Source organism: Hyalella azteca, unplaced genomic scaffold, assembly GCF_000764305.2.
Source record: "Hyalella azteca isolate HAZT.00-mixed unplaced genomic scaffold, Hazt_2.0.2 contig7668, whole genome shotgun sequence".
Taxonomy (NCBI): Eukaryota; Metazoa; Arthropoda; class Malacostraca; order Amphipoda; family Hyalellidae; genus Hyalella; species Hyalella azteca.
Window position 1 is genome coordinate 112642 of NW_025937787.1, and position 19757 is coordinate 132398.

General features: G+C 41.0%; 1 protein-coding gene across 1 annotated transcript; it reads left to right on the forward strand.

Moving 5' to 3' along the window:
• Nucleotides 1–3169: 3169 nt before the first annotated feature.
• Nucleotides 3170–16847, forward strand: LOC108677910 (very low-density lipoprotein receptor). Its single transcript, XM_018166228.2, has 7 exons — nt 3170–3271; nt 4021–4105; nt 6751–6867; nt 9019–9126; nt 12970–13110; nt 16196–16293; nt 16830–16847. The coding sequence occupies exons 1-7, from the start codon at nt 3266–3268 to the stop codon at nt 16845–16847; spliced, it is 573 nt and encodes a 190-aa protein (XP_018021717.2). The 5' UTR covers nt 3170–3265.
• The last annotated feature ends 2910 nt before the right edge of the window (nt 16848–19757 follow it).

The following is a 19757-nucleotide window of genomic DNA, read 5'->3' on the forward strand; positions in this document are numbered from 1 at the left end:
TTTTTTGTTTACTTGGTTAAGACGAGGCTCGTCACCAACTGGAGTATTGGCGCCCATGCATTGAATAAAAATCAACTACGTAGATCGAAATCGACTATAATTTAGTTGAGTACACACACGCACCAAACGAACTATTTATTACAAAAGTACGGTAAGAACTTAAGGCTCAACAATACTGATGATCTTCAAGTAGTGAATAGGAGTCTTCATACAAAGACATAGGAATTCTTCAATCGGAACAGACACTTCTAGTCATACGCGACAATCGACATTGTAAAAATTTGAATTATAATGTAAATTCGGGGAGAGGGTACGAGTATCAGAGACACACGAGGTAGTGAGCGTCGTAGGTACGAGCAAAGCCGAAACGCCAACAAGCAGTCACAGCTGCCGAAGGTACTAGCCTCGACACGCTGTGAGAAAGGCGAGTTATGTGGTTACGAGCCACACCAAAACAAGAAAGTGGACTAGGTACGAGTGATGAAGGTACGAGCCACGCTGACACGCCAAAAACCAGTCGCAGCATACCAGGATACGATCTACTGAGAAAAGTGAGGTATGCGGACTGGAGCCACTCCTAAACGCGGAATGGCCAAGGAAGTGGCTTACGAGGGTACGAGCCTCAACAAACCGTGCAGGAGCAAGTGCTGTGGGTACGAGCCACACCGAAACGCGGACAAATGCACCCGAACGCGGGAGGTATCTGCTCTCGAGACACAAGGAGTTTGAATGGTGTGAGTACGAGCCACACCAACACGCTGGTGGAAGCTGTAATTAGATAAGAACACCACCTTCTCATCTGGAGGATCTCGTGCTTACGGTTAACCAAGTGCCCTGTGGATAGGTTAGGCTTGTTAGATCTGCTTCTATAACTACGACAGTGTCCTAGCTATCCCCGATCTGCTTCTATAAATATTACTCTGTGAACTTTTACTTTTGAGTTGGATACATTTAGATAGTTTGCTGTGGGCATTTGGATGATTTGTTGGATTCATTCGCATGGTCTTTGAATGGATTTGAACGGTTTGTTTTATGCATTTGGATTGTTTAGCAAATTCATTTAGATGATTTGTTTGATTCATTCACATGGTTTGCTGGATGCATTCAAATAGTTTGCAGTATGCATTTTGATGGGTCGTTTGATGCATTTAGATAGTATGTTGTAGGCATGCATATGATTTGATTGATGAAACTAGACGTTTTGTTGCATGCATTTATGTAGATGGTTTGCTGCATGCATCTAGACGGCTTGTGGTTGCAATTGGATGGTTATGATGTATTTATATACAGGCTTTCTAGGAATTATACAGGCTTTACAGGAATCCTACAATTATAATTTACAGGATTTATATACAGGCTTTACAGGCTTGCGGCAAACTAGGTAGTTTGCCGCAAGCATTCGCGTGTATTTTGAAACAGTTGGGATAGTTTGTTGTTTGCATTTCGATTCTTCATTTGCTGCAATAAGATGATTTGTTGGATGCACTCTAATGGTGTAGCTAAACGCTATTAGTTTTCGTCAGCTGCCGCACCTCTCTAACAAAGACTGAAGAGAAAAAGTAGGCGTAGCTAGTTTTCTCTAAAAGCAGCTGATTTTGAGTAGGCAGCCTACTTTTGCGTGACGAACCGCACTTTGCAATGTCTGTAAATATCTGTAATTAATATTTGTAAAATGTCTGCAGTTGTAAACTTCTATGCATTTAGTTTATAATCCTGTGTTGTGGCCGCAGATTCTCTAATATATAAAAATTTAACTTGTGGCCTTTGAAAATTCACTGATCACTTATAAGTTATCCTCGTACGTTAAGGCCCGTGGGCAGAGACCCAGTAAGGTCATTGTATTGAGCGTAGTTGTCCCGCTACAATGGTTTGTTGGATGCCATTAGATGATTTGTTGGATCAATTTAGATAGTTTGCGGTGTCCATTTAGGAGGTTTGTTGGATGTAGGTATTCACATGGCTTTTTGGATACATCTAGATCGGTTATGTTATGAATTTAAATATGTAGTTTGTTGGATTCATTCACATGGTTGGCTGTATGCATTTAGATGGTTTAGTTGATGCAATTGATGGTTTGTTGAAGGCATTCACGTGGTTTCTTGGATACATTTAGTTAGTTTTGTTTTCATTTAGATGGTTTGTTGAACGCTTTTAGATAGTTGCTGCATGAATTTTGATGTTTTGTTGGATGAATTTAAATGATTTTTTGGAATTATTCAGATGGTTTGTTGGAAGCAATTTGATGGTTTATTGGCAGGATTCAAAAAGTTTTTTGTCGCAGCTGACATAAATGACTATCGTTTCGTCTTCTTGCATCGAACATGACTTATGTCTCAGCCAGCATCTAACCCTGTTTCAGTTGGCATCAAACTTGAATACCGTTTCACCTGGTATCAAGGAATTTAAAAGCAAAGAAAACGCCAAGAAAATTCACCATATCGATATTGAAAACGTTTCGGAGTCCAGCTCCATCATCAGTTACGTTTTCAATATCGATATGGTGAATTTTCTTGGCGTTTTCTTTGCTTTTAAATTCCTTGTGAACTTGCGAAATAAGCAGACTAATGATATAAGTACCTGGTATCAAATATGATTGTCTCAGCTGGCATCCAAAATGACTATTGTACCAGCTGGCATCATATATGACTACTATTCAAACTGTCACTTTGATTCCAGCTGATACTTTGCACGTGACTACAGAAAGTTTAGTTTGGGTTGGTAGAGTTGACTGCAGGCAGTTTGAGTTTGACTTGCTGGCAGCAGTCTGCAGGAAATTTGTGTTTCTGACAGTTGTCTATAGATAGAGGAAGTTTTAGTTGGTGGCAGTTGACTGCAGAAGTTTGAGTTGTTGGCAGTTGACTGGAGAGGAAATTGGATTGTTGGCAGTTGACTGCAGGAAGTTGAGTTACTGGCAGTTGATTGCATAGGAAGTTTGAGTTGCTAGCAGTTGACTGCAGAGGAAATTGGCTTGCTAGCAGTTGACTGCAGGAAGTTTGAGTTGCTGGCACTTGACTGCAGAAAGTTTGAGTTGCTGGCACTTGAGTGCTGTGTGTGTCGCGCCTGTCGCGTGTATGTCTTGATTGTTACGAGTTACTTGGGCCTCCAAGAGGCATGGCGCGTTTCATATTTTCATACCAGGATTCTGGTTCTTTATTTCATACAAATCCAGTTAATCTACTATTTTTGAATAGTAGTAGCTGCCAGTAAATCAGAACTAATTTATCAGCTCGAGTTCGTCAACCAGCACCAGGAGCCACCTGGCGCTATGAAGGTGAGTTGAACCACTAGAGTGGCCGCGGCGATAGAGAGGGGAATGTTGCACCCATGTCCACTAGAGAGGTCGCAGCGATAGAGAGGTGAATGTTGCCCCCATGCCATGCCCACTTGAGTGGCTGCAGCGATAGAGAGGGGAATGTTGTCCATGCCCACTTGAGTGGCCTCAGCGATAGAGAGGGGAATGCCGCCCCCATGCCTACTGTAGTGGCTGCAGCGATAGAGAGGAGAATGTTGCCCCATGCCCACTAGAGTGGCCGCAGCGACAGAGGAGGGAATATCGCCCCCATACTAACTAGAATGGCCGCAACGATTAAGAGGTCACCATAACCACTTGAGTGACCTCGGCGATAGAGTGGGAAATGCCGCCCCCTTGCTCAATAGAGTTGCGGCACCGATGGAGAAAGGAATGTCGCTCACATGCCAAATAGAGTGGCCGCGGCGTTAAAGGAAGTTGGTATCCTCGACAGTTGAGCCACTCGAGACTATCAATTATGCGGACGTTACTAGCGCCAATGTGTCTGCTATGTGGTAACCTGTGCATTGTGCATATGGACGCTGGTAGTTATTTGAAATTTCATTCAATGGGCTTCCTGACGATGTATTTCTGGAACTTTTAGAACGTGTGCACTGTAGTCTGTGTTGTTGTTGGGGTTCCCCGGTCTCCCTTTTACAGGAGACCCCTGTCTGTAGTCTGTGTAGAGGTCATCGCCTACTTGTCTCATTACAGCGTCATTTGCTATTCAGGGCACGAGCCGCCTCTGCTGGCCGTTGCAGCTGCTGCTGTTGCTGGCAACCACGACTACTACGGTTGCAGGCCAGAAAATTACAGGTTGGTTTTCCCAACTTTTTCGAATTCAATTATTAGGGTATCACGTTACTACAGGTTTTCCTTTGCGAGCATAGCTGGTTATCTTTTCGTAGAAAAATCATTCTCTCGGTAATCACTTCGCAACAGACATCGCAGGTTCTTGGTATAGTCTCTTTGCAACAGACATCACTGGCTCCTGGTGCCCTCCTAGCAAAAGACATAACGGGTTCTTGGTAATCTCTTCGCAACAGACATCACCGGCTCCTAGGGCTCTCTTAGCAAAAGACATAACGGGTTCATGATAATTCTTCGCAACAACAGATAGCCCAGGCTCTAGGAGATCTCTTCGCAACTTTTTTTTTTTAAAGGCCTCCCACACTCACCACTCCAACAAAAAAAAAAGAATTGATTTTATTAATTAAAAACAGTGAATGGTTTCATGTCAATGATCAGGGCCCCGACCTTAACGCCTCTGATGGTGGCCTACACCGACTCCGAGGGTCACTGAGCTGTGACGCGAGCGAGGAGCGGGCCCACGTCGAACCTTTCTCTGACTGCTGTTACGATGCTAGCTGCATTGCCTCTCTGCACGGCCAAACCCAACCTTTGCTCCAACCATAGAGTCTCTCTACGTTCGCCGGACAATTCCGTAATGCGACGGCCAATCTCCGATATTAAAGGACCAGTCGTTTCACCATATGTGCCCGTCGTTTCTAATGCGACTGGCTCGAAACGATACCGAGCTGCCAACGCCGCGTATTTACGTCTCTTGCTATCCTCCGCCGCACGAGCCGCGAACCCAGCAGAATTAGCCGAATTATTGACGTGCGACTCAGCAAAAGTGTCGACGCAGGTTGCATCCCAGCACAAACACCTCCCATTAGAAAACGGAAAAACCGTTAAGCCATCTGGTCTCTTACCATCCCCTCTGTCCACTCCAACGGGTTCAAGGCATGAAGGAACGCCAGCGCTCTGAAGAGCCCTCCTGATCACATCGTTCAGAGCCGAGTGTCTTGGATGTCGCCCAGCGCTGTACTTACAAGAAAGGCCATGCAGCCCTCGTGCATCCATCCGCTTTCCGCACCGACAAGTGTGGGGTTCGCATACATTTGCGCCAACTCGAAGAGCAATTGAGACGCGGAAGGAGTCGGGATCTAGAAGTGTTCCAAGAGCATCGAAGGAATAGCGTGAAGCCACAAGCCACTCTCTCTCCTCGCCGCCGCAAGTAGACGAGCCCTGGATATTTGGTCCGCCGCTCCCAAAAGCCGCGCCGCGGAGGCCGCGGCCACAGGCCCATCCCAAGTCTCTGCCGGCCCAAACTCGCGTCCTCGGGCAAAGCAATACCTGCGTTCCCATTGCGCCACTCATCCACCGCCATCCTGCAAACTGTCGTCCCCGGCCAGTCGTACATTATGTAAAACAGCATCAACTAGGCCACGGACGGAGTGGAGTGACGATATGAACGCAGGGAGCGCGATGTCCTTTGACATACGGATACCCAGGCCTCCCAGCCGGACCGGCAACACAGCTTGTTCAAGAGATTCGCGCTCGAAGCCGACATTGGTGATGGTCGAGAGGGCAGAAACCAACACCTCATCGAACCGCTCCAAATCACCTACCCGCGTATATGCAGGAGACGCACGTAGGACGTACTGGAGTTTAGGTAGAGCGAAACAATTCTTTAAAAGCGTAAACTGTCTGGTGTCAATCAGGGGCCTCATTATATTCGTTATAATTGAGACGTAATATTCACTAGACGTGGTAGAGGTTCAAAAGTTTCCAACTCATATTATATAAAATCAATACTGTAATGTGACCTTTGGCAGCCAAAACTGCTTCTATTCTAACCGATTGGAATACTTGTTCACACGATTAACACATATGCTAATGGAAATTTCAGCCCACTCTTCCTTGCATATTTCTTTCAATTGGATAAAATTTCTTGGATCTCACTCTACCCTCAATTTCAATTCCCGCTACAGATTTTCAATCGAATTGATGTCAGGTGACTGGCTCGGATATTCCAATAACTCAAATTCTCAATGTCCCTCTCCTGAAACAATGCCCCCAATGAGTTGCCCTACCCGTATTATTTGTATTATTGGAACATCCAATCTCGAGGAAGGTTCAATTTTTCGGCCGACCTCACGAAACATCTGTCAAGAATGCCCAGATACATTTCGGAGTTCATCCCTCCTTCTATGATTTCCAATTCCCCAGGGCCTGCAGAAGAGAAACAACCCCATAGTATTATGTTGCCTAACATCTAATATTGCCTTCCTCACCGGTGTGTTAATTTGTCTATTATTGCGGGTTAACGCTTCACTTCTTTAAAATGTTTATATTCGAATCAGTACCAGTAAAATCTTGTACAGCCAATTTTTGAAAGGTCTCCCAGGAAGAATCAGTCAAGTTTAATAATTTTTTTATTCAATGTATAATAAATTTATCTTCAAATATCAATCATGTTTGCTGAATTAGCATCAGATTATTAAGCTGAATAATCGTACTGAGCAGAACATAGCTTGAAAGACTTTTCACATGCGTACATCAAAGTGAACGCATTGATCTGCAAAAAATAGTGTTTAATCTTAAAAGACATAATCTCCAGTTTGTCCCTTGTAATTTGGCTCTGAATTTAATTTACCAAATAAATGTTGTTGCAGGCGAGTGCCGCTCTGATGAGTTCAAGTGCAAAGCTACCGGCCGATGCTTAGGCGAGCGATGGCGGTGCGATGGACTCATCGACTGCGGCGACGGCGACGACAGCGACGAGCGCGACTGTGAGTAGCCTTTTGAGTCAAACGCAATCTCGCGCTAATACTCAGGCTTTCATGCGTGCATATGATGAGCTTTTACTCATACCAGGACACAATATATTGGGATAAATTCAAACTAAACTCTTCAAATTTGTTCTATCACAACGTTAAAATATTGAGATTTTATCAGTGTTTGGCGTACTTGATTCAATGACAAATATCTTGTTGTTTGAGCTCATGATTTTTCTTGTCCTTGATTATATTTGTTCATGAAGTCCAGTGAAGTTGGAACAATTGCATATTGGGTTTAAACCAACATAATTTACGTTTTTCTGTCAATGTCATTCAGTCGTTCAAGCCAATTCAGCGTTATAAGTAAATGAATATTTTTCTGATTTTGTCAATCCACTTCATCAATCTTCATTTTCTGATCAATCCTATTCAAACTTAATTTTAAGTGGGCTCCTGCGTTTCGGTAAAATTTTCGCGAAATGAACTTGGGCAACGAGACGAGCCGAGCAATTTCCAAAAAAAAACATAACGAAACAGCGAAAAAATTGTCACGAAATAATGATATGAAACAGGACAAAACTTCTGTCCCGTAATATAAAAATATAACTCGGTACTCACAGCAGTGAGTGACAGAGAGCGCATTTTCTTCGACGAAAACTTGAGGTCACGGACGGACGGACGGACGGACAGACAGACAGACGGACATGGCGAGCACAATAGTGCATTTTTCCATAAATGAGAAAATGCGCTAAAAAGTGGCCCTGTTATTGTGAAATGATACGAGAGAGATATAACGACACGTAACATAACAATACTAGACATGTCGTGAGATGGGGAAGGGCTTTCTCTGGCCTTGCTACATGCCACAATTCAATAGCGACATCTAAGAATTTGTTGAGTGGCAAATAACAGGCGACAATTGAGGACAGACGAATTGAGATTGAAAAGGCGATTGAGACAAAAAAACATGCCAATAGTCGGTGCGAACTTTGTCGCACTTTTTACAAGGTCAATGATGGCAATATGCACATCGCTATGCAAATGCGCCTACTTTGTGCCAAAACTGTCAAGTTAAGACAGCCGGAGAAACCATAACACCAATCAAAACAGGGATTCTGATGCGGCATTAGAGAAAATCAAGAACACCTGAACACCCTCAAGAGCTCAAGAACTCCCTTAAAGAAGGTCAATCATTCAAAGTGAACAAAAAATTTTAAGCAACGCTACCGATTTAGTATACAATAAATATGAAATCCGTCAATCATTTTTAATGCCAATGAAAACATTGACAAATTTCGTAAAATATCCAAAACGGTTTCCAAAAAGCGTTCAATCAAATGTTTCGAAAATACTGCGCCTGTACCTGATCCGAGTGCAACAGATCCACAGAAGTTTATTCCAATCTCACGATATGACTACTAATAGTTTCTGGCCTCGAAGAAGACACAATTACTGCAGCGTCATCTATTTGTCGCAAATTTGCCACATTTTAACAGAAGATAGAATTCTAATTTATGATTCTATTCGAGTTGCATTTTATTGATGAGAAAAATTCGTATCGATATGATTTCTTAGAATTATGTCATTTGTAAAATTTCAGAAACCATGCAACGGACTCAACAAAATATCTTATAACTCTGCGAGGATCAATAATGATGTATTCTGGAGACTTTTCCATAAATCCAAATCGATTTTACATCACAACTTGATATTTTATTTGGTCTCTAATGCACGGTTAGCTAAGCAATATGTTTACTGAGTCCAACTCCAACAGTTCTCCGTTTTAGTTTTTCATTTTAGTTGGGCTGGTGCTGCGTTAAATGGGTCAAAAAGGTTGGATAAGCTGAATTATGGGTAAGTAAGTTAGTCCTGTTAATGATAATTCTCAAAAAGTCAGTAGAAGGCAGATTAATCCATTTTCCCTAACTGAGCCGTTGCGCTCATTTTCTTACTACTAACATTAAAAATAATAAAGCAATTGCGAATTTCTGCCTTTAAATCTCTTTCCAGCTGTCACACTGTACTAACCAAAGAAGAGTGAAGAAAAATTTCAATTCTCTTGATACTGTTTCCTGCATGCTTTTGTAATGTGTTATACTGGAGCTCTATCTGCTTGACTGGTTTCCAGTTAGTTAAGTTAACAGCTTCTTTGGTTCATCGTAGGCTGCACCGGCAACCACTTCCTGTGTGACAACGGTAGATGTATCCAGCAGCGTTTGGTGTGTGACAACTTCGTCAATAACTGCGGGGACTGGAGTGATGAAAAACATTGTGAGTACACATCTAGTATCGTGAATCATTTTATGTATTCGGTTTATGACACAGTATCAGGAGTACCGGGAGAGTATCAGGTTCATATTAAAATGAAGTGTTGGTAGTTGAATATCCAGAGCTGGGCAGCGCTACTTGGAAATTTAGCGGCGCTACCGCTACCGCTACATGCTCTAAATGTAGCGGGCGCTACCGCTACCGCTTCATGCTCTAAATGTAGCTGGTGCTACCGCTACCGCTACACCCACTAGATTGTAACGGGCGCTACCGCTACCGCTACAGTAAAATGTAGCGCGCTACATTAGCCGCTACAATAGAAAAGGCGCGTCTAACGCAGATTACGGCATGTCTGTGCGTGCTATAATTTTTGCGTATGACAATTTTAAAATATATATATGCACATTTTTTTAACAATATGTACAAAGATTTATTTGAAAAAAATCTGTATATATAGATCATTACTCTCGTTAATTACAAAGTGTTTGCACTCGTTTGAAAGCTACAAACGAGACGCGTTCAACAAAACTACTACCATAGATGTACATGCAATACTTTTTGTGTAATGCAGTCTTGAACTTTTGAAAAATTATCATTTTATGTCATTATTTACAAATAAATGGTATTTATAGGTCATTATTTAGGTCAATTGCAAAGTGTTTGCACTCGTTTGAAAGCTACAAACATGACGCGTTTAACAAAGCTACTACCACGGATGTTCATGCAATAGTTTTTGCGTAATGCAGTTGTAAGGTTATGTAAAATGAATATTTTATATATATATATTTCTATAAAAAGTCCCATTTATAGCCTATTATTCACGTTAAATTGAACATAAATAGGTCTAAAGACGCGTGCTGGTACCTTGAATGCAAATAATTGGCAATGGGAAAGCTTGGGCTACAATATCAAGACTTTTTGGGCATATTCTTCTGTTTTCAATGAATTTTACTTTATTTGGCTCCCCTGAACAATTTAAAAATCCAAAAAAAGCCATCTTAAAAAAAAATTATAACTACAACAGTTTTCAAGCTACGGCAATGAGAGACATACCATTCGGTCTGTAAAAAAAAATACCTAGCGACTCTAGAAGCTTTTTTTTTTAATATGTGCATGGTTTGACTTATATATGGGAGGGGGAGGAACGTGGGGGGTAAAAATGTGAAAAAATGGGAAGACCGCGAAAAAAAACGATGAGGAAAATAAAAAATCGGGGCTCTACAGTCGCTAGATATTGTTGTTACAAATCGAATGATATGTGTCTCGACATTGTAGCATGTGATTTGCAAAAGTTCTCAACTTTTTTAGAGTACCTCTTATATGCCGTTTTCTATTAATTCCATGTTTTCCTTCATTTTTTTTTAATTTACATGAACAAAAAGGTCTTAGATTTCTGTTTTACATATGCGTGCCAAGTTTCAAAACGATCCGTCTGTAAACAAAAAAGTTTTGTTGGAGGGTAGCCGGTCCCCTTAAGTAAAATCTAAAGGCTTTATCTATAAATGTAGCGGTAGCGCTGTAGCGGCAAAACCTCGTATCGCTACTTATATATGTAGCGGGCGCTACCGCTACCGCTACATTGCCTTAAATGTAGAGCCGCTACCGCTACCGCTACTGCCCACCTCTGTGAATATCATGAGTCGATGTACTTATCACAAGCAAAATATTTGCTAGAGTGGCTGTGTATGATGAAGGTGCTTTAGTTTAAATATTTTGCTCGATTATCTGAAGTGTTTTTGCTATTAAATATTACTTACTTAAAACAGTCTACTGACACCAAATAATGATTTGATTATAGAATTATTAATTGAAGATTATTTTGTCAGGACCTATTGTCCTTGCTATCACAAAGACATTTTGCCCATGGCTCTTCGACAGGGTATATAATTGAATACAAGTTTTTTTCTAAAACTTTTTCGGCAAAATGGAGTGGTAACTGGTGAAAATACAGTGTTCTAAAATTTCCGATTATATACAGAAAAATGCCAAAGGTGCCTTTGATATAGAGCGGAATATTTAAACGTTTTTTGTATTAGAAACCTAATCGCGTCAGGTACAGATGAATAGTCAAAACAGTATCCTGAAGCGACATGCATCATAGTGTAGACTGTAGACACATAATATCCCTGAGCATTTGACTAATCCTAAATTCCACGAATGAACGTCATTTGAATTATTCCAATCAGCACACATGGTAATAGACGGAAGCAAAGATTCCAGACGAGCGAGATTGTTGAAATTTGAGTCAATCGTCCCCTATAACGTAAAGCGCACAATGACACCTGTGACGGGAACAAATAACAGGTGGTGCTAGTCTCGACCGTTAAACCTGTCTGTGAACCGAATCCTAATGCACAGAGGATCGAGTTTTGAGATGGTGGTTTGCAGGAATTAGCGTCCAACAAAAAAGACTGTGAAAGGCTGTGATTTGCAAGAGTAGAATAATTGTTTACAAAAGTGGAATTTAATACGGCGATTTTCAAGCGCTTGATGGATTGCTAAAAGAGAACTGTAATGCGGTGATTTGCAAGCTCAATTGAACGTCTCGACAAATGGTAATGGACGGTGGTGCTATGCAAGCATAAATTTAGTTCTCAGGAAAGGAAAGTGGATGAAGGCGAAACACCGTCATCCAAAAAGCTTTGATGTGTTACAAGAGGAAGAATAGGATATGATTCGCAAGGTTTAGACGCTAGTCTCTTAATTTTAGAGAGCGTCTGAAAATAAATGGACTAGGAGACTGCCTTCCCAGTCAAAAATGCAAGGCGTTTTGCTGATGTGTAATAGGGTAGATCATTTCCGAGACGCGTGGAAGAAACGCCCGGGGAACATCGCAACATCGACGAAGATGATTTGCAAGGTCTAGACGCTAGTCTCTTAATCTAGAGTTTGTCTGAGAATCAAAGGGCCAGCTAAGAGACTGCCTTTAGGCCGATCTTGCCCACTTTGAAGTTGTTTATAGCCCTTCGGATGGAGAGTATTTCGTTCTTTATGCTTGATTTTTCTTCATTAACATAAACCAAATAAACTTCCAACAGTCGTTTCGCATGCTTGCCTTTAGTCTGGTTCCGCATCGTATTTATTATGTCAGTTCGGGTTCAAGTTTCATTCAATAAGAAGGTTGGGGCGTATGAATCCAGGTTATGTTCATATCGCGGGCTTATGAATCCAGCTAAAATAATTTGTCCGTTTTTACATTAAATTCAAATTTCGAACTGGTGAGATTTCCATCTCTATAGCTCAAATCAGTTTGAAAATCAGATCATAATTTGATCTTATGTATATAAGGCTCCCTCATGCAGGTACAAATCACGAGTCACTGTGGGTACGAATTTATATAATAGGTCGGCATGGATATTGGCTTCTTAAATTGTAACGCTTGGAATATAAAGATCATGCTTTTATTCATTGTGATTATATTATTTATGTGATTATGTTATCATTTGTTTAAATGATATAATATGACTAAGATATAACTAATGTACATAATTATATCTATGGGCACTGACCACTTAACACGAATTTTGTTATCATCTAAGAACAATCGGTTCTCGGCTACGAATTTAATAAGATTATTGAGATAGGACAATTGCAATAGCTGCATGGACTCCCTCTTTGTACTTTTACTCAGTGCTTGTCCATATTTATTCTCTCTAATGCCTTCTGATAAAATTCAGATCATTGAGACGAACATCTGGATCAAGATACTGTATATTGTGATAGAACACTCACATTCCACATTATCATACTAAAATGACTGTTTTGTGATCTCACAAGATTGATTCCATGATTATGAAATTTTAATTCCGATGTGAAAATAATTCATACAACTACTGGCGATTGCAGGCGTTTGCAGCTCAGGTCTGTTCAAGTGTTCCAACAATGGCCGCTGTATACCGGCATCGTGGCGCTGCGATGGAACGAACGACTGCGGCACCGACAGTGGCAACGACGACAGCGATGAACGCGGCTGCGCAAACCGACCACGTCAGTAGAGCACTTCATTTACACGTATATAATTTTACTGACAACTTGCTTAATTACCGCGCATTGTATCTATTGATTTTAATTTCGTCAATTCAGGCGTTTAGGGATTGGTTGATGAAAGTAAGTCTTGAGACGTTAACCGCACTGTCTACAAACATGATTTATTCGTCCACCTCTGTTTTCAAACTGCGGCATTAGGAATATCATCAGTGTCTGTTAAACCGACTTTGAATTATGCTTTTTGGTTACGCTGAAATAATAAAAGAAATGGCACTCTCTATAAACATAGTCAGGGTGCGTACTGGTAAATGCATAGAGCAGGCAGACACAGAGGAATAAAAATGACACATATCTGAAAATCAAGCCCACACTGGTATTATTATGAATTCAATTGTGTTAAATCACAAAAAATATTGAGTAATGTAAACAAAATTGTGCATGATAATATCAATACAGTTTAGAACACTCTTCAACACCACTACCCTATCTTTCAACTGGCAGCTATTTCATCAACTTTTTCCTTAATGTTCAGTTCAAGAGTGTCTAGCTCCTGTTCCTGTTGCTTTGTTTTCAAAGATCGCCTCATAGCGTTGAACTTGGCGATGATTTTCAAATCCCCCTTTCTCTCCATTGCTTCTGCATATTCATCTGCTGCTTGCTCAAGCGCCTTGATGCCCTTCTCCGTACGCCTTTTCTTCTTCTTCAGTTCATATAGCTCATCCAACAGAACCTTCCTCTTCTGGGTTTTCTGGGCCTTCGCATTCTGCTCTTTCTCTTCTGCCCAATAAGTATTGTAGGCTGTTTTGGCACTGCCAGCTGCAAGCAGCATCTTCTTGGTGATGGTCATTTTGTCCAGGCCACCAACACATGCAACATGATCACCACAGCATGCAGGGCAACCACCGTTCGCTCTTTCAAATTGTGTGTCATGATTTCCTTGTTAAACGAAACCCCTCTCTCACTCGTGGCTTGGCCATGAGACAGGAGCATGAGCATCTACACTAAATTCCAGAGCTTATTGTAGGTGCTCTTTGACAGAATAACATGCCAAAAAGTGTCCAGTCGATCAGAAGTTGGAAATGCTTGAAACTGCGTTCAGTTTCCTACAATGTTGTGATTCATCTTCAAAGTTGCACATCTCATCTACAACACCATCCACATCTGTGTTAGGGGGAATCTCTTGGCGTCAACAAGCAAAGTGAGACAGTTCTACATCTGTGTTTTGTCGGCTTCCTTTATGCAGTCCTTCTTGATGAAGACTTTTGGCACCAGCCAACTCAGGTTCCTACCGAGGCCATACCTGATAGGGCTCATGTCCAGTAGCTTTTTGACTACAGCCTGCATGAAGTCCCGCGCTCGTGTAACTTGCAGTGCACTTGCCTTCTTGTCTGCCAGCTGTTTTTTCATCGCGGTCCTGGCCATGTAACCAACATCAACCTTATTGAAGGAAAGCGAAACGCATTTTGTTCCATGACTTTCCATGACCTGGAATGAAATCCAATGACTTTCCAGGCCTGGGAAATGAAAAGTCAAATTTCATTACTTTCCAGGTTTTCCATGACAGGTACGCACCCTGCATGATAGTAAATCATTAGTTAGAGTACACATCATTTAGATTTTTCATTAAAAGTCCTCGAATATGTTAGTACTATAATTTATGAACCATCCCCTCTCTCACTCATCCGCGCAAAGCATAAATTCCGAAGTATCACTCTTTTACCGTTCACACCATCCTAAGCTCTGGAAGGTTTCCGCCCTTCTCAATCTAAAAACAACACAACCTCCAAAACCTACCAGCATCCCACTCGTGCGTACAGCGCTTTTTCGTCTCTTATTATCTTTTCTATTTATTTTTCCACTCTGGGCCACCTCTTGTTTTTTCCATTCTTTATAATTGCAGTGCAAGCACAAACCACGGTCAGTTTTTTCACAATGATCTCACTATCTCAGCAAATACTGCAACGAGCGCTACTGTAACTGTACGTGAGGCGCACGCGTAGTGCGGTGGTACTCGAGACTCGAGAGTGACGTGAATCTTAGCTGGAGCTCACATCACCAACTCCAACTGCCCTAACGCGATCTCAACTGTTCCATGCGGTACTATCTAGACATCCTATTGCTTAGTCATAGCAATAGACGTGCATGAACGTGCATCAAAGGTGTATCTTTGTCGCCACTACGGGGCCTATGACGGAGGCCAGCATTGCCCAATTCGAACTTCAAAAATATTCCTTTCCGTGCACAATCTTACCAGAGAGCATAGCAGCCCATGAAGTCAACTGCGCCGGATGTTTCGCAGCCACCGCTTATGCATGCTCAAGTTGTACATGGTCAAACTGCATCTGCTCTCACATCTTCCGACCTAACTTCTCCTGGCCTAATCTGCACACATTGCAACATTTAATCACCCAAAATAAACCTAAGCTAACATAACCTAACCTCATTGGCTTCAGGAAGTCAGAGAGTCGTTTCAAGAGAGCAGGTAGAAACGGTTATTGGTTCAAAGTTGTTGGTCAATAGGTTAGGCCGGAGTGGGTGAGGCCTGATACTGACATGCCTGCTTCCGAGCAAGAATGCTCAAATATTGGCTGAAGACCTATGGATCAATTATCATGAAGCAGTGAATTACTAACCTGAATTATAAACTTTCAGCATAGTCTGAGGCTGCTTGTTCTGCGGCTGAATAAATTATTATTGCTTGCTGAAGCTTGGCGTACGTTGGCTCCAGGGCTTATATAAGAGTTGAATTTATGGTCTACGGCTGCCGGGCAAGAGAAATGAATTTCCGTTCGGCATTGAAATTATTATTGAGAATTAACGTTCTTTTATGGGTTAAATATTTTTGTTTTGTGAAGTTACTGTATTTTCTAAGTGAAACACTTAATCCGAAATGTGTCTATCACAGAGATGTATCAAGTATCAAAACGCTCTATTCGCCATCAGAATTTCATCTGGGAGTTAATGAAAGGACGCTTTCATTAAATCCTATGCACGCAAAATATCATCCACTCATAAATCATTCAATTTAGATTATTGAGATTATAGTGCCAAAGAGAGTAGTTATTTGTTCTTTATTTCCCGGCAGCTCCAGAAGTCACCCGCTTGAGTGTCGTTCCTGCAGTCACCTCCGCCAGCGTTTCTTGGATGGCGCCGAGGGGAGAACTTTTCAACATAAAATTGATGGTGAGAATCAGCAAAAAAACATTGAAGTAGTTCGGGGATGAAGATTTAGGTCTTTGTGAGGATTAGAAAAAAAATATGACGATACAAAGAGGCGGAATACATATTCAGTGGGCATCTGACGTTGAAACATTCAATCAGCTAATTCAGCAACTGAGTTAACTATAGACTCGCACCAGATTATGCTTCGAAGAAGTTCGCGTCAGTTCCTCTGGAACTGACTGCTTGATTCTTTCCAAATAACTGAAAGCAAATTATGACATCGACGCTAATTTCTCCGACAGAGATTTCGGCAAAACCTCATTTTTTACAATTACGACAAGTTCGAACGTGAGAAGACAACGCCAACATCCAATAAAATAGGAAATCAGCGACGAAATTTATCATGATTCAACCATCACCGCACCCCCCCGCTTCTCAAAACTATCAACTAAACAAACTCTCTAAAAGATCCTACTCTAATTCCGGGAGCACCGCGGATTTTTTGGTTTATTGAAGAATTGAAAAAGTAAACCCTCGGACTTACGCTGTCGGTGCAGGGCAGAGACTCAGCCTAAACTTTCGACCTATTGAGATAAAATAATCCCCCACAATAATGTTTGACGCTACCTAACAAGTCGCCCCATACCTAAAACACAACAACATTCACACACAACAACATTCACAACACAACAACATTCACAAAACAACAACATTCACAACACAACAACATTCACAACACAACAACAAACAACATGACCCATCTTCCGCAAACACAGGCAGAACAAATTCACTCGAAATAACGCAGACAATAAATACTTCGACATCGATCACATTCTCGGCATAGAAGTCCACGTAAACCACAACATTCACCTCATTCGCCCATATACTCACAGCGACCTCACCCGACTCCACCCAGTAGACTTCCCACCCATAACCAATAGAAAACCACAGTGCGCATTGAAATCTTTCAAACAGAGAGCACGGCCGGCCTGGTCCCACAGGCATCGATCACTACCCTCCAACTCAAACACTATTGATTAATAATTTTTATATTACTGAACAGTGTTTCTTTTTATCTTAAGTAATTAATTTTGTACGCACGTAGCAATCAACCAGACAATCAAATTTTAGTTCGCAAAATAGGCACTCGTACTACATTTAATTCATTAAGAACAATATTAGGTGTGCTTAAATTGGAAGAAAATGTTGCTCACTGAGGAATGCAGGTCAAGGTAACATGTGTCCCCCCACGTCAATCCATGAACTAACTTGTGTGTTAATACTTGCTTATACTGTTGTTCAGTATTTTTTAAATGTATAAAAAAAATTGATGCGTCCCACTATTCTCCGTGTCCTTATGTACTTCCCTTTTCCATATTTTGTGTATGTAAATTTGTGGGGGCCATTGCTCCATTGCTAGAGCCGTGGGTGGTGAAATATTACCCTAAAACTGTTTCTTTGCTCGTGTATTGATGGTAGGTGTTGCCTAGGAAATATCGGAACTCTTTCTTGTAATGATGGGGATGATTTAAAACTTATTTGAGTACGTCCTAACGAGCCTTTAATTTTCGAAGGTGTTGACTTGTTGTATGGCGTGTTATTATTATTACTGTAAAAGCAGTTATCGGGGCGTCTGGATCAAAAGAACTTCGAGGGTACGTTACAAATAAGTTAAGGAGCTAGCGCAAAATAAAAGACACCATAGAGGATGAGAATGGATAAAAATGACTAAGTCTTTGATTCGTAGGCTCTACGAAATAGTTCCGTCTTTAGGTGTCAACGAAACACCTGCATGTTGTGGTAATACTGCTGCGTGGTTGCGTGGGTTATGCATTGCATTTATTTTTGTTATGTCATCATCTATGTGGTCGGTGTTGGGTTGTGGTGGTGGGAGGTCGTGGGAGTAAAAGTTGGTAACATTGGAGGAGAGACAAGTCCCTATAGGGGGACACCTGAGTGTGAAACCTGTGATTACTTTCCACGTCCCAGGACCCTCCCATTCTTCAAACCAAGTCCTTCCAATATGAAAAGGAAATTGACCGTACATCGCCTAATATTCGTTGAAAAAGGGATGACAGGCTCTCTTCATCAGAAGTACAATTCCATATTTTACATAATTCATCTAAAGGAATAGACGAAAAATTACTCCTAGAAAAAGGTTTGAGAATCGTTTAAACCATTCAAGAGAGAACCAAAGCTAAATTATTACGTCCTTGTAGGATTCGATTCCATTGAGCAAAGACATATCATGTAGGCTTGATAACAAAGTCAAAATACAAAGTTTGCAAAAATGAAACATCTCTCATACATCGTGGAGGAAAATTGGAAAATTTTATATATCACTTTGCAGCTGACCTTCTATCAGTCAATATGGGAAACATTAATGTCATTCTTCTCATTACTACATATGCGAAACAATATATAGACAAGCTATAACTTTAAATTTCATGTTAATTTTGTTTATATCATAATTAGGTGAAGGCTCCCAATGTACCCCATGGAGCATGGACTGACCCACATTACCGCAGATCATGGTAATGTGGGACATTTTATTGTGTTTTTAAATTTCTAGTCCATGGAACTCTTCTAATCATTGATTAGGTTGTTGAGGTATAAGCTTGTATTTTATTATCTTACGTGTTATTTTACTTGGGATTCGTCAATTATTGTGAAATTGCTCAATGCCATTTTAGTTTAGACTTTACGGAAGTCGTAATGCGGAAGGTGTAAGTTGCTGCTAGATTATTGTGCGGTGTGAAGCCCGAAGCGGAGGTACGTAGTGTGTTAGGTCCTGATGTGTATTATTGAATTGCGATATGTGAAAATGATTTGAATCGATGTATATACTATATGTGTGTTCCATTATTTGATTTGTATATTCATTACTGTATTTACTAGTTAGAAGTCTAATTATTGTTCATTTTACTCTTTAGGAAAGCCTCAAACCAGAGACTCAAACTCGAGACTTAATTAGTCATCTTCTCGTCAGTTGACCAGCACGTGAATGTGTATATTACAGTGGATTGTATATACTGAAACAGATTGTGCAATAAAGTGATTTTAATTAAAGACTATCAGTGAAAATGACCCTATACGATCATGTAGGCTGAGTTGGTGTGACGATGACCCCAACATAATGGTGCCGTGACTTTAGTCGTGAACACTGTGGTTAGATCTGTCATTGATATGTGCTGGTGGTAGTCTCTTTTGTGCTCCAAATGTGGGTTCTGTGATACTTGAAGACAAGTGGAGGCTTTCCTCAGAAGCTCGGGCTAATCACCCTATACTGAAAGTGTTTTTTTTTTCATTCTTTATATCAGCGTTGACAATCATGGAGGATTTAAATGGTGCAATGCTCTCGACGTCGCGAGATCGTGAGAATATTGTATGCGATAAAGAAGAGGAAAATTTTATTAAAGAAAATCTTTTATATATGGAAAAATTTTTAACCAATGTGATGAAAGTAGAACAGCGCTTGCCGATTA